The sequence below is a fragment of the Nyctereutes procyonoides genome, unplaced genomic scaffold (assembly GCF_905146905.1).
Source record: "Nyctereutes procyonoides isolate TBG_1078 unplaced genomic scaffold, NYPRO_anot_genome, whole genome shotgun sequence".
Classification (NCBI taxonomy): domain Eukaryota; kingdom Metazoa; phylum Chordata; class Mammalia; order Carnivora; family Canidae; genus Nyctereutes; species Nyctereutes procyonoides.
The window spans coordinates 32,120,131-32,134,397 of NW_026575132.1; the positions used below are offsets into that span (position 1 = coordinate 32,120,131).

The 14,267-nt window shown below is 46.8% G+C and overlaps 1 protein-coding gene across 1 annotated transcript in view; it reads left to right on the plus strand.

The window, feature by feature from the left end:
- The window catches only part of WDFY4 (WDFY family member 4), a 284,669-nt gene that overhangs the window by 236,057 nt on the left and 34,345 nt on the right, over positions 1 to 14,267 (plus strand). Inside the window, exons 48-51 of the mRNA XM_055345541.1 lie at positions 5,179 to 5,221; positions 6,414 to 6,533; positions 8,506 to 8,623; positions 10,238 to 10,347. Coding sequence (XP_055201516.1) covers positions 5,179 to 5,221; positions 6,414 to 6,533; positions 8,506 to 8,623; positions 10,238 to 10,347 — 391 coding nt within the window. The remainder of the gene's footprint in view (positions 1 to 5,178; positions 5,222 to 6,413; positions 6,534 to 8,505; positions 8,624 to 10,237; positions 10,348 to 14,267) is intronic.

Consider the following 14,267-nt stretch of genomic DNA (forward strand, 5'->3'; position numbering starts at 1 on the left):
TCGTGTGTTCCTTGCAGGGCCCAGCCCAGCCTAGGACTTAACTACTTGTTAATGGGCCCCAGCATTCAAGATAACTTGTGGTAAAGATTTGCCTCCAGACTTCTCAAAAGATGGATTGTGCCCCAAGCACCACCATAGTAAACAGTCATTAGGCTCTAGCCTCCTAAGTGGGGAGTACACACACTGCACTTTCTTTGAGGGGTCAGTCACTGGTGGGGTTAAGAAGCAGTTCAAACACTAGTCTCCCCTTGCTTATGGGACAGCAAAATGCTCCAGGCTCAGATTTTGGAAAGAGACCCAAGTGTGACCCTAAAGCCCCAGAGACTCATACACACAGTCCTTCCCAAGCTGGTCCTTAACCCCTTGGCTGGGTCCCCAGCTCGGGCCCCTGCTAGCTGCCCTTCCTGCCTGAGGCTCAAGGGCCAGCTTCCTCCTCTCCTAAATAATAAATTAGCTCCTGTCTGAGGTTTGTAAATAAAGCGCACCAAGAGAACGAGCATTTCCAAAATTGCTTACACAAAGGAGGAGAGCAAAAAGCAGAATTTGTGAAGTGGTGGTTGTTTGGCAAAGTTTAAGTAAATCCGTAAATGCAGGGCCACTACCAGAGAAAAACTTACCCTGTTTCTGCCAGTTCTTCCTTCTCAACTGTGAAACTTTGTCACCAGGCAACAAGAGACTGGAGTTAATTAGCATAATCTTGATGCCTGCCTGCCAGGTGAGAGGACACAATAGCTGAAAAGGTCTCCAGCACACCCTAAACTCCCTGGCAGGCACAGGTGCAGCTAGCTGCCCACGCGGAGGGACACCCAGGCCTGGGCTCCTCGGGCTTCTCACAGGGGGCTCTCCTCCCGGCCTCCCTCAGCAGCACAGTGGAGCAATTTGCCACCGGGCCCAGCTGGCTGTCCATGGCCACGCTGGGAGTGGGACATTGCTACTGGGAAAGAAAGGCCATGTTTGCCTCCTTTAAGGGACAAATACCTTACTTTTTATATAAAGCATTGAGCAAGTCCCACAAAATATCACTCAACTTCCTTGTTATTTGTCCAAATAGCTTTTTCAGTTCTTTGATTTCTAAGAAAGTGGTCTTTACCTGTTTATTTGAATTTAATTATTTCTGCAGTTTTCTCTTTGTGTCCTTTTTATACTATTAGAATGACCATAATGCTTGTAAAAGCCTTACAAGTATATAGGCTTTTTTTTCCTCAATTAATATAATGTCAAATGCTGCTATATAATTTCTAAAATCTATCTTTTGATTGAATGTGCAATACCAAACCTGGTGGACTTTGCTTTCCTTGTTGTTTCCAAATTTAGTGCTATCATGAATAGGGCTGCAATGAATATGTTTGTACATTTGTAATCTTTTTGTTCAGTTTTTTTCTGTAAATTAAATTTCCAGAAATTGAGAAGATCAGCAGAAAGTTATATATGAAAACTATTATGCATAATAAAATAACATTGTAGAAAAATTTGAGAATGCATTCATAGAAATTAAGAAATAAATATACTCTAAATTGCACTACCCAAATGAAGTTGGGAAGTAAATAAAGTAATTAGCAAATAGATAATTTGAAATACAAAATAAATCTAAGCACTGCAGATTTTGAAAAGTACAGAAAAGCAAAAGGAAATAGTTTAAATTAAGAAATAGAAATATGGTTAACCACAAAGACTTTAAATACATGGATACCACCGCTGTTTTGTTTAATGAAAAGCTAAAAGAAAACAGATCATTCAATTTAGACAATAGATGGGTTTAAAATAATTATCAAATTCAGGTAAGTAGAATTTTTTTAAAGATTTGTTTATTTATTCATGAGAGACACACACAGAGAGAGAGGCAGACACATAGGCAGAGGGAGAAGCAGGCTTCCTGGAGGGAGCCCGATGCAGAACTCGATCCTAGGACCCAGGGATCATGACCTGAGTTAATGGCAGACACTGGACCACTGAGCCACCCAGGTGCCCCGGATAAGTAGAAAATTAAAAATTGCCTGGAGTCCTACTACCCAGTGTATTTCTAATTAGACTCTTTGTAAAAGTACATCATTACAATTAGAAAATAAATAATATGAAAATCATAAGCAAAAATAAAATCAATATTTTGAGGAAGAAAATATACAAGAAGATAAATACATTTTACATTGCAGATGTGTAAAACCTCATGAGAATTAAAGCTGCTCAATTTCTGCATCTGGAGGTAACTTCATGTTACATATCCTTCCAGACTTTTAATACCTCTACAGTTTCATATTTATCTCATAGATATGCAATAATAACTTGGCAACTTTGCTAATGCTTATTCTTTAGCTCCAGATGTACACAAATTATGAATTTGTCAGGTAACTGCCTTCTAAGTCAGCCAGAACTAAGATTTCTGCTGTTGTTGCCTTTTGTTTACTTTTGTTTTCTTTTCCCCTTGTCAGAGAAAAGAGCTTGTCTTGCGAGTCAGGGCCCTGGGTCAAGGTTTAGTCTGGACAGGTGCTTTGCACACACTTTGAACACAGTGTCAGGTGTTCACGGGTCCCTGCTCTGTCCCGACTTGCAGTTGTTCCAGCAAGCTATGGTGAACTCCCCTAGGCTGCATGCCACTCCGTCACCCCACACATCCACATCCTCATCTATAAGTGGAAGTAATGCCTGCTTTATTGGATCTCTGTAGAAGTTAGACAATGGGTAAGAAGTCTGCAGTATTTAGTGGTTAGACAATTATTGGTATTATAATTATTATTAAGTAGAGAAGAGGGGAGATTACAGGCTTCCAGTTACAGAATAAGTCACAAGACTAAAAGGCACAGCATAGGGAGTGCAGTCACTGATAGTGTACTAGCGTTGTATGGGGACAGATGGTAGCTACACACATGGTGAGCACAGTATAATATATTGAGATGTTGAATCACTATGTTATGAAACTAACGCAACGCTGTGTGTCAACTGTACTCAAATAAAAAAATAAAATTTTTAAAAAGAAAAAGAAAGAAATCCATGTAGGAGTATACACATAAATTCTCAAATTAAATGAAAAAAGACATACAACAAACATAAATAAACAAATAAAAAGTCAAAAACTATGACTTACCTTTGGTTAGGTGTCTCAGCACTGCTGGTAATGGCGTCCTTTGCTGATAGTAAGGAAATGATGGATCTTCCTTGGAGCTCATAGCCGATGAAATGAGAAATGGGATGGTGACATGCCTCTATCTTCCATTCTACCTGGTGGCCATGTCACAAAGGACCACTGGTAAAATTCTAGAACCCTTTCTAGAATGGAAAATGACACAGGCTGTATCTCATTTCCTGAACTGAAATGTGTACATTTTGTCCCCTTACTCCTGCTCCCCTGTCAAACTTAACAAAATAAAGTAACAAGACCACCGAGCTTTGCTATCCTAACTTTATATCTCTGTAGCCCCACCTCCTCAGGAAGGCTCAGCACATGTCCTTTCCAGGAGGTTGACCCTCATTGTCTCCAGCCTGGGTCTGCCTGTGTTTGTAGCCTTCAAGGCAGCCTGCCTTCCAGAACTGGGATAGGTGGTGGGCTCACAGACTGAGCAAGAGAACTAAATCTTCACTTGAGCCTTTGCAACGTAAAGCAATACACTGGACCATGTCTTCCTTCTGTTCATTGTTATTGTTATTGGCCTGAATAAAATGGGCCCAGTGGATGATTTCTCTCTTGGAAGTGGCAGCGAAGGGAGAGATGAAGCCCAGCCTGGGAGCTGCATTCTGTCTATAATAAAAACTTACCAAGGAAAGAATTGAATGAAGAGGGATGGGAAGCCTAAGACAGAGTATAGGTTGGCAGTACTGTGGTGGGAAAACGAAAGGGCACTGCCCCTGTTAGGGCACTTGGGCAGCCAGGCCGTGTCCAGATGGAGGCCTGAACGGTCCTCGTGTGCTGCACATGAGGTGAGTGGAACATAAAATGCATGTGGGTTGGCATCTGTGGGCATCTGAATGGGACCAAGGAGGAGGGAGTGGCTGGAAAGAGGAGACGTGATTTGCTTTGGTTTGGTGGAACAGCTTGAACACAGGTCTTGAGAGTAGAAAAGAGTCTCAAGGAGACAGCGGGGGAAGAAAACAGAGTTGGAAAAGGAACCATGGGCTACCACAGAGGTCAGGGAACCAAGCTCTATAAATCCGTACTGAAGAGAGGGGCATTTCACGTGGAGAGAACCCCTCCCCATGCCCTTCCCAGCACAGCATCTTGTGGCGCTTCTAAACCCTTTCCTACCACATTGGTCAAAATGGTACTTCTTTGGTTTGATTTGTATTTCTTAATTGTATTTGTAGTAACATAAATCAGTACAGCCTTTTAAGAGGATAGTTTGGCAATATGTAGCAAACTTGAAAATGCTCATACTTTTTATCCCAGTAGTACTGCTGCCAGAAATTTCTCTCATGGGTACATTCACAGAAGATTCCGAGATTTATGACCTGAAGTGGTCACAGAAAGGTCATTTGTAAGGACAAAACCCACCATGAGGCAGGCTCGACCAGTCCCAATCTATCTGTACTATGGGGTCCTGCTGCTATAGAAATGAAGGCTATAGAGCAATGCAAGGTGACTCCACTGCACTCCACTGTGAAGCCAGTGACAAAGCACAGATAAGATTATCTCATGATCATCAATTTAAAAAACAACAGCAATGATATAAGCATATAGGCAGGTATAGGGGTAAAATGATTCTGGAAACCGTTAACTACTTCTTGATTGGGAGTGGTAGTTTGAAGACTCTTATATTTTGTGGCCTCCACATTTTTAAAATGTGCATGTAGTATAGTCACATATGTGCAGTATAATATAATCACATATATTACATGTACATGGGTAAAGAAGGCTGAGGCGTGGCTATGGGAGCCCCAGGGAGGCCTCTGAGCCTGCTTCTTCCTGGCCCTGGGACTTCCCCACAGGCCACACTTAAGGCAGCAGTAGAACATTCCAGCATCACAGCAGAGCAAAAGTAACCACAAGAGCCCAACCTTCAGTAGGGTAGTGTGGGGGCAAGCAGAGCTTGTATAATAATCTTGTAAGCCTGTTGGGAGAGCTGCTATATGCCCTGGGGAGTCTGTGGCTTTCCTGGATGCCCTGGTCCCACAGAGTCCCAGAAGTTCCCACATCTCCCCTCATTTGTGCCTTGAGATATTTGGTCACTGTCATTGTTTTCTGTCCCACAGGAGATATCCGGGCTCCAATAGGACCATGCTGCAGAGGTGGCAGGTATAGTGACCTCCTTAGAGGACTCTAGGTCTGAGAAGACCCTCTGGGAAGGCAAATAATAAAAAAGCTCAGGCCCCAGTGATGGAGAGACAAAACATGAGGGTGACTCAGGAGGGATCTTATTTTTTTAGTTTACCAAAATGTCCCTAATACTTCCCTAAAAAGATCTCAGTGAATGAAAGTGGTATTTGAGGCTTGGAGTCAGAAGTGTGTGTGTGTGTGTGTGTGTGTGTGTGTGTGTGTGTGTGTGTGTAGACATGTCCATGCATGTGCATGTGCTCCATGCATGCAGATAGACACCTATTTATAAATGGACACAGTGCAGAGGGGCACAAGTGTTCCCTTCTTGTTCTGAGAAGACCCAAATGGCTCTCAGCTTGAATGAACAGACATTTGGCCAGTGATTCTCAGTGAAAGGCGGGGTGCCCAAGAGAGTAGGTCCTAGAGATCACATGGCAACAAGAAATTACCTCTTGGTCATTCTTGTCCAAAATCCTTTCCCCACGAGGGGCCAAGGGAGGAAAGGGGCCAAGGGAGATCATAGCATTCAGGTCCCATGTAGGAAGTGACAGCTATACAGGATTGTTCATTCACTCATTGGCCTTGGTAATTTCTCCCAAATAGAGTCCCTGTACAAATCAATACCTTGATTGCACATTCTAAGGCCCTAACAATGAGTGTTGTCCCAATAAGACAGGACAGAAAAGAAAATCCCTAAATTCCCACAGGAAGACAGTTGTTCAGCCTCTGAAGGCTTCTTTCTCTGTGATTGCAAGGTCCCCTCAGCTGATTTTTTTAATCATAAAAAGGTCAGCAGTAAGTTCACCCACAGCATCCATGCTCTTATTTTAATCAACTTTTGAGTATCACACCCAACAACTAAACAAAAGAAGGCTTTATCCTTGGCTTTGGACTATTGAGCTATATATATATGCACGCATATGTATATACATACGTTTTTTTCCTGGCCGACTTTGCTTCCTGAATATATTTGCTTCAGTTCACCTTGAAATTAGTATGGCCTCCCTGATTCGGCCCGGCTTGTGAGCAGGCTCACCGGGAACGGTGGAGGTGTGTGCTGCCTATTCTCAGCTGCATGGGGAGGGCTGCAGAGGGCTGAGAGGTAGACCCCCATGGCCCTTAGGAAGATGCCAGCCATGTTTGGTTAACTCCTCATTGTTCCTTCTGGTAGAAAAGGGACATCAGCAATTTCGAATATCTTATGTACCTCAACACCGTGGCTGGAAGGACCTACAATGACTATATGCAGTATCCAGTGTTTCCCTGGGTCCTGGCTGACTACACCTCACAGGTATAGTATTCCCGTGGATACTCTTTAGATGTCCTGAGGCTTTCTAACCCTAAAGACCAGAGCATGCTAGATCAGCACGCAGAGCCTCTATGATGGGGGATTCGGTCTACCTGGGCCTGAGGGCTGCTCAGCCCTCACCCCTGAGGAGGCCTTTGCTAGACAGGAACCAGCTGTTTGGGTTCCTGTCTAGCTCCACCTATGGGAAGGGGACCCCCCGCACACACACACCTGTGGGATGACCAGCACGAAGAGGACAGTTGCTCACATGTGCCCCAGGCGGGTTTCCTGACTTTTTCACTACTGTCAAGGCAGCTGATACCCATCTGCTGAGACACTGCCATGGACCGATGGTGGTCCTTCCAGTGAAGTAGACCACAGAGTTTATTTCCTGAATCAACATATATTGGGTAGGTCTGGGGTGGAGGAAAGGAGAGACCCAGAGAGAGACCCAGAGACCCAATGAAAACAAACTACTCCCCTGTAGCCTGTCGTAGAAAACAACTACTTCCCATTGAGATGTTCGTATGTGGACGTCACCCAGGATCTGGACCAAGACATGTTGGGACAGGGGGAGCTGATGGCAAGACCAGATCATTCCATCCTTTGGCCTATGCCCCTGGACCTCAGCAGGCAGGGGACGGAGGAAGAAAGCTGACACAGCTGGGCCACAGTGACACTGCTGGGAATGACCTGGCTGTAGAGCACTGTCCTGACCACCTCGGCTCTGGCCATCAAGAGGTGTGTTGGGCTTAGTGTATAAAGACCAAAGGTGACTAAGTCCTGGTTCAGACCAGCCCTTGCCAGTCCTGCCGAGGGCTGCTTGGAATCCAGGCCCATACCTAGGATTTGGGAGAAGGGGCCTCAGTCTTTTGATGTAAGACATTTAACACAAAACTTTTTTTGCCATCCATATGTTGCCTTTTATTTCCCTAATGATCCATCTGAGGCTGAGGTATTTCAAAAATGAAACATGCAAATCCCAGCTTTAACTCACATGCTGCAAAGTGGTGGTTTACAAGCCCCTCTTGTTTGGCTTGAAATTTGGATTACTTACCCGTATTTAAACATCAGGAGATTTCTCCTTAAAATCTGGCTCTCCAATATCTTTTGGAGAATCAGAAGATCTAGCAGCTATGAAGCCCCATTCTGTCCTGGCAAAACCAGCCGTGGCTGAGCATGGCTCTCCAGGTGGGTCATCTGTCACCGGGGTGTGAGAATTGCCTGCTTCCCTCTGCCCCCACCCCTGGTTCTGCAGGTGCAGGATGGGGACACACCCTGCCCGCCCAGGGGATTGCAGTGGTTCACTGCTAGCGAAAAGGAAAAGAAGTATAAAGAAACAGTTTCTATCAGACATGAAAATCCTGGGGAATACACAGCTCCTCTGCTAACACGTAGAACATCTATGCTAAAAGCAAACAATCCTAGGATACGTGGCCCTAAAACCTTCAGGTCTCCACTGCCTTGTATGATCTTCTCCAGGGCAGTGGCAGAGGTTACATTACATGCTGTCATTGCCCAGAGGGAGTGGGCTCACCTTTCCCCCTGGAACAGAGGACTGCTCACTTCTAGAGAGTCAGTTTGCTCCCTGGCAAGGACCAGGAACTACTGAAGCGTACAGTGCTCTCTGTGAGGGCTGGAGCCAAGGGCCTCAGGGACAACAGGGATTCTTTTGAAAGTCTCTTCAGTAAGTGGTGGTGATGTTCTAACTTGGGTCAACTTGGAACAGGTTCAGTGTGAACTCAATCTTCCCCTCCTCTTTATTTTCCTCCTCTCCCTTATTAAGTCTTTGTGGATCTCTGGCTCTGGGGCCATAAAACCCCAGCACGCCTGCTAATCACCAGAGGGGGTTCAGACCAAATGACAATAAACCAATAAAGAGAACCATAAAACTAAAGACCGTGGCTCTTGAAGTGTCGCTGGGGTACAAGAGGGTCTGAGGGGAGTTAACTCGAACCACACATCTGCCTTCTAGACATTGAACTTGATGAATCCCAAGACTTTCCGAGATCTCTCAAAGCCCATGGGGGCTCAGACCAAGGAAAGGAAGCTGAAATTCATCCAGAGGTTTAAAGAAGTGGAGAAGACCGAAGGTAGGTAAATCCCAGCTTGACATTTTTCTGCAGTGTGCTCATCTGATTGCCTTGAAATGGTCGTTGGTAACTGTTTAGGCTCTAACCTAACGTGGAAACAATGACATTTGGACAGGGAACAGCTCTAGTGCCCTGGCCTGCACCCTGGCTACACGGAGGCATCACCCGCGCAGGTTTCCACCACACTCATGTCCAGGGCTCACCTCTAGAAATCCTGATTTAAGTAAGGCTGTGGTGAGGTCTGGAGGGTACTGAGAACTACTGTGCTAAGAGCTAATACCTCCACCGAAGGGGCCAGCAGAAGCAGACGCAGAGAGTGTATTCACTCGGCACTTTCTATATTCCAGGCACAGGCCAGCCTGCCTTCGTAAATACAGTGGTCCATTTTGAAGAGAAGGAATTAAACTCAGAGAGTTCAGGCAACGCATTCACGATCACAGCAGAGCCAGTATTTGTCTTGCTCTAGAACCTACTTCCCAAACTTTGTTCATCTGCACAATTTTTGCCACATTCACAGGAGACTTGAACTTATTTGCCTTAATTTTTTTTCTTTTGATCTATTCACTTCTAAACTTTGATGAGTGTATTTTAAAAAGACATTTATCTATCATGCATTTGATCCTTGCTATATTGGTTTTTTCAAACACTTTGAAATAAACATGTAATTTAAAATAAGGGAGAGCCATCCATGAACCATGAAAATTTCCCTTGGGAACCAGAAGCAGCGTGCTTTGGGAAGGCTTATTGAACCGTTGCTTTTGGTGAGCAGGTTCTCAGCAGGGTAAGGAGGCTCCTGCCGCATCCTGCACAGCCCTGTAGAGGCCTGCCTGGGACCCCTGCACTACATGAGGCTGGCACTCAGACTTGCTCAGGGGAGATGGGAGGATGTGGATGGTTGCGCAAGCCCTCCTTTCCCTGCTTGTTTCCTTCTGAGGCCGAAGTTCAATCATTAGGGCCCCCCCCCCCAGATCCCCCACCCAGGTGCTGTTCCTCTGATAGCCAGGCATGGCCAAGCGCTTTTCACAGAGGCAGACCAAGGGAGCGTCGGATCTCACTAGCTTTGGCCCTATTCTCTCCCATCTCACCCTGGGTGTGCATTGGAGCTGCCCATTGGGTTTGGGACATTGTGCAAGTTCCTCCACCAACCTCCCAAACAATTGACTTGGCACAAGGAAGGGCTTTGGGCTAGGCATGGGCTGGCAGCAAGATGGCTGAGCAGTCACTGCAGGGAGCTGGGTCAGGCCTTTGCCGACTGCAGTGATGGGATGGTAGGCATGTTGGGGCTTTCTACATAGTCCTTACCTTAGAAGACCAAAGCATTTTTCCCCATAAATCTGGAGTCCAGACTTCCCAGAGCCTGGCTCAGCCCACATTCTTGAGAGTGGGACACTGAGGACTCAGGGTGCAGCTGAAGGTCTTGAATAGGCTTTTCACCACTGGTGGTTACTGGCCAAATTATAATGGCATCTGTGAGCAGAACCAAGGCTCCAGTGGTCTGCAGGTGCTCTCTTGAGCAGGGCTTGTTCTCATGCTTGAGGATCATAGAGCCTGTGTGTCTATAGGATTTCCCAGCCCAGGTGGGAAATCCACCCCACATGTATCCTTTCATTGCAGGAGACATGACCGTCCAGTGCCACTACTACACTCACTACTCCTCGGCCATCATTGTCGCCTCCTACCTGGTCCGGATGCCACCCTATACCCAGGCCTTCTGCTCTCTGCAGGTGAGCTCCCCTACACACACACACACACACACACACACACAACTTTATCTCACAGACTAAGAGCTAGGCTTGGATGAAGCAGAGATCTCCCTGCTAGAAATCCAATCTTCAGCTAGGGATTCCCACTTGATGCTGACTCCAGGGTTCTAGGTGGTCCAGCTGAGGCAGGCTGTCATTGTCAGTGACCTGCGGTGACCTGCGTGTCTGCCCAACAGTGTTGCAAAAAGACTCTAAAAATAAGGAATAAGAGATATGGGGGGGGGGAGGGAATACTTAACATAAATAGGTTTTAGTGGAAAAGGAAAAGCAGAAAGCTTGAGGACTTCCTTGAAGATAGGTGGTCGGAAATTGGAAAAATAAACACAGAGAAGGAAGAGTGACAAAATATCACTTGTGACGTCAGAACAGAGACAGCTACCCTAAGTACAAGGTGAAAGGCTTAAAAGGACAAAATATTTGAATAAGGAATAGCTGAACCAGAGAAAGAAACTAACCAGCTTACCTACCCATAAAGTAATAGACCACTCATCATGCCAGTGTAGGGTTGCCAGATTTCACAAAACACAGGATGCCCAGGTAAATTTGAATCTCAGATAAACAGTGAATTTTTTTATACTAAGAAATTATTTGTTGTTCATCTAAAATTCAAGTATAGCTGGGCCCCGTTGTGTTTTACCTGGCAGCCCTACCCAGTGTGAAGTGGGCAAGTCTGGCTCTGAGTGGGTGGTGCTGCGAAAGGCACGTGGGGTTGCTGGGATAGAGTCCTTTGCAGGCAGGCTAGAAGTTAATTTTCTCTCTTTTCTTTCCGACCTTATCACTGGGCTCCTGCTTCCCAGGTTGTCCCAGGGGCATAGCTTTTGACTGGGGAGAGCCACTGGGCAACCCAGCTGCAACCAGCTGGCTCAGTCAGCCCCAAAGTGAGTGCAGCACACAGCCCAAGAGTAGGGTCTAACCTGCTCCAGGCCTCACAAGTGTCCTGCGGAGAGGAAGGCATAAGCTATGGTGGGTAACAGGCCATGAATATGCACAGACTTACTCTGATAGCGAAGTACATCAAACGGAACATATGAGCATTCCAGGAGTTGTGGGTTCTGGTCTGACCTCACCAACAAGGCCACGCTTGTGGTCAGATGACCTTGCCCCTGAAAGACCAAAGGCCGCATCAGCACTAAATCCAATTCCTGAGCCTTAGGCAGGAATGGGTAGACAAGGTCAAAGTGATTTCTCCAACTAGGAACAAAATCCCTCCTGTCTTCTCTGTCTTGGCATAGTGTTCTCCATCCTTAAAGGCATGGATTGTCTAGACATTGTATAAACTCCTCTCCATGGAAATTCATCACTCAAAAATAATAAGTGTGCTTCCCCTGAGCCTTTCTCAGGCAACAAGCATTTTAAGTAAGTTGGTTTGGAGAACAAATGGTCCCAGAGCTATAGCCCGTGCCAGGAATCCCATCCAGATGTTGCTCATTAATCCACAAGAAGTGATGATCACTGCGGATGATGATGGTGGTGCATTCCGTTAAGGCATTCCCTCCAGGCAGTTCTGGATGCTTTAATCGCTCTCTTTTGTCCCTTCGGTCCCGTGCTCTAAAGCCCCATCTCTACCTGTTACTAAAGGTCCTCTCACATGGACAAGAGGCAGAGTGGAATTGAAATGGCATCAGCTATGAGATTTATATGCCAGCTCTGCTACTTCACAGATAACAGAATCTTCTGCAAGTTATATTATCTCTGGAAGTGAGGGTTAATTATACACAACTCTCTGAGCTGTTGAGATTAGATGAGGAAATGTGGGTAAAGCCTGTAGGTCAGGGCTGGACACTGCATAGGTGATCAATCATTGTTACCTTCCTTCTTCGCCCTGCAATCAGCCAGATCAAATCTGAGTAAGCCTGAACTTCAAGCTGGTCCCCTCTGGGCTAAGCTAATTCAAGACAGTCTGGACTGTATAGAAGCATTCCAGGATGCCATTAGCCAGATGAAACAGGTGTGCTGCAATTCCATGAAGATATTGGGTTAAGGCCACTCTGAAGTTAGTCACAACTAGTTTGAGCTTTTTTTAAGCTAGTTTGATCCACTGGTGACCTCACCAAACTGGTTTGAGATGCTCTAAACCAGTGCAAAATGGCCAGAACCCATTTTATCTGCTTTTGGATGGTATACATGTAGTTACATTAGCTTCAGCCCTTTGGCTCCATATTGAAGTCCGATGTGATTCCTGGTTTCCCTGGCTCAAATCTATCTGTGGCATGTTGGCCCATCTGAGTTGAAATCATTTGGGCTCCCCATGTGTGCTACTTCTAACTGACTCTTCTAGTGGGTCATAAGAAAAACCCACTATCTTCTGCTTTTTCCTTAGTAAAAGATGAGTTTGAGCTTCCAAGGGCATGGTAAAAGGCTGGGGGGAATACACCTGATCTCCTTTGGGAGTCCTGGGGCCTTCACAGACCTCCTGAGGAATGTTCTGCCATCTTCCTCGAGTCAGGCTCTTTCCTCTATTCCACCCTGCCATCTAGGGAGCAGGTTCATTTCTTTTTAAGAGACCTTTGCTTCACCCCTGTGTGGTGACAAGGAAAGGAGCCTCACCATATTCTCAACAGACTAGATTTCCATTCCCCAGCATGGACCATGGGATAAGGCAGAGTAAGAGAGGTGGAAAAGGTATAGAATCCAGACATGAGCCCTTCTGATTTTATTTTTTAAAGATTTTATTTACTTATTTTAGAGGGAGAGCACAAGCAGCAGGGGAGGAGTGACAGAGAGGGAGAAGCAGGTTCCCCCACTGAGCAGGGAGCCGGATGTGGGGCTCCATTCCAGGACCCTGTGGTCATGACCTGAGTCAAAGGCAGATGCTTAACTGACTGGCCATCCAAGCACCCCCTTCTTGTTTTATTTATCTGGAGAGCAGGGAACTGAGAATGTCAGGTGTCTCCAGGCCAGGTGTGCCTGCAAGAATCAGTGTAGCAAAAGGCATGCTTCCCTGTTTTGCATTAAGTAAACTGCCTCCTGCCTGTTAGTGTGAAGAAGCCCGAGGGACTTGCTTGCTCGGTTCAGTGGCTTGGCGACGCCAGTGCCTCTGGTGCGGAGAGCTATGTGTGTCTATAGCAGCACCCAGTGTGGTCCAGTGCGCTGGGGGAGGGGGAGGGACACAGTGCTCCTGGGCACTGCGGCCTGTCCCCTGAGCGGGATGTGGACAGAGGGCACAACTCTCACACACCACCTGGAATTGCCGTGTGGCACCTTCCCATCCCTGGCTGTGAGGTGTGCTTTAATCCCCTTCACGTTGGCATCTTCTGAACTCCGAGCTGCTCTTGGAATCGTCACGTTCCTCTGTGGTTTCTGTGTTTGATCTTCTGCCTCAAACCTGTTCTTACAATGATGGACCGTCACGACCCAGAAAAGATGGCCCGGGGGCCGGGCGACCGGAGCAGGTGACGTGCCACAGGCAGTGTGATGAGATACAGGCCAGTGTACGCCGCTCTCCCCTCCCTGGGAGGCCTGAGACCACGTTGCACCAGAGCAGGGGCTTGGCTCCGGGCTGCCGCACCCCGGGGCCCCCAGTCCTACCCTGGCAAGGGCGCCACGGAGCCTCCCCGGGCAGGGCAGGGCAGGGCAGGGCCAGGCAGCGGCACCCCAGAGAGGGCACAGTGGCAGTGCCGCCGCTGCCGCCGCCGCTGCTACATTTAATAAGAAACCGAAATAAAGTGCTGTGTTAATTAAGTCACAGCCCGTGTGAAGGCAGCTGTTAGCGGCAGTGTGGAAGGGTTTCCCGAACCACCTGAGGCGAGATGGCTGGTTTTCGTGCAAGACAGATGCTAACTGCAGAGACAATGCAGAACCGCCGGGCTGCTCGCTGGGAGCTCCGTGGGTGCCAGGCTGCAGATCCAGGTCCAGGGCCGGAAGCTGGGTCCAAAACAAAG